General features: G+C 62.8%; 1 protein-coding gene across 1 annotated transcript in view; it reads left to right on the plus strand.

The window, feature by feature from the left end:
- MNEG_11007 (catalase) overlaps positions 1-1059 on the plus strand; it is a gene marked incomplete at both ends in the record, with an annotated part of 4322 nt that overhangs the window by 1432 nt on the left and 1831 nt on the right. Inside the window, 3 exons of the mRNA XM_014040520.1 lie at positions 129-211; positions 441-504; positions 728-861. Coding sequence (XP_013895974.1) covers positions 129-211; positions 441-504; positions 728-861 — 281 coding nt within the window. The remainder of the gene's footprint in view (positions 1-128; positions 212-440; positions 505-727; positions 862-1059) is intronic.

Consider the following 1059-nt stretch of genomic DNA (forward strand, 5'->3'; position numbering starts at 1 on the left):
GGCCCCGCCCTGCCCGCCCCGGGTTTGCCAACAGCGCTCTGATTGTGAGCACCCCGGCATCCACACAACACACACGCACGCAAACTCCACCTGCGCGCGCTCACTCCACCCCCCCCCCCCAAAAAAAGGACCTGTATGATGCCATTGCCGCGGGTGACTACCCGGAGTGGGCCCTCATGATCCAGACCATGGACCCTGCCGACCAGGACAAGTGAGGCGCCCTGGGGTGGTGTGATTGTGATTGTGTATGTGTGTGTGTGCGGGGGTGTTTTGGTTGTGTGTTGTCTTTTTGTGTGTGTGTGTGGGGGAGCAACGCTGAAGAGCGCAATCGGGCATCGCCTCTCGCCCTTTGCACTCCCTGCATGCTGCCGCCAGCTCTTTTGTCCGGCGCCAGGCCCGCATCAAAGCACACCGTCCCCTCCCCCCGCTCCTGGTCAAAGGTTTGACTTTGACCCCCTGGACGTGACCAAGATCTGGCCCGAGGACATCTTCCCTCTCCAGCCGGTGAGCTTCTTCACATCTCCATTTTACAATGAGAAGGCGGGCCCTAGGGAGCCCACACATGCCTGCTATCCACCTCCCCACTGCTGCCTCTCAAGACCTCTGCACAGCCATGCTGATATGTATGCGGGTTGCCTGCCCCACCCCATGAAACCACCCCCTTCCGTCTGCACATGTCCCAACCGCCCTCCACCGCCCCCAACCGCCCCCAACCGCCGCCTGCCAGGTTGGCCGCATGGTGCTGAACCGCAACCCGGACAACTTCTTCAACGAGAACGAGCAGCTGGCCTTCTGCCCGGCCCTGGTGGTGCCCGGCATCACCTACAGCGACGACAAGCTGCTGCAGACGCGCATCTTCAGGTGCGAGCGCGGCCCCCGGACCCCAGCCGCCGGCGCGTCCGCACCGTGTCTTTCTGAAATTATGTGTTGCCTCGCTGGTCGCTTGTGCGTGGTCGCTGCGCACCTCCAGACCCCCCCCCCCTTTCAGCTGGTCTGAGGGCCCTATGGCACACAACCGCCTGGTCGTTCTCTCTTGCACTGAATCTCACATGCACGGCC

This window comes from Monoraphidium neglectum (assembly GCF_000611645.1).
Source record: "Monoraphidium neglectum strain SAG 48.87 unplaced genomic scaffold scaffold02554, whole genome shotgun sequence".
Taxonomy (NCBI): Eukaryota; Viridiplantae; Chlorophyta; class Chlorophyceae; order Sphaeropleales; family Selenastraceae; genus Monoraphidium; species Monoraphidium neglectum.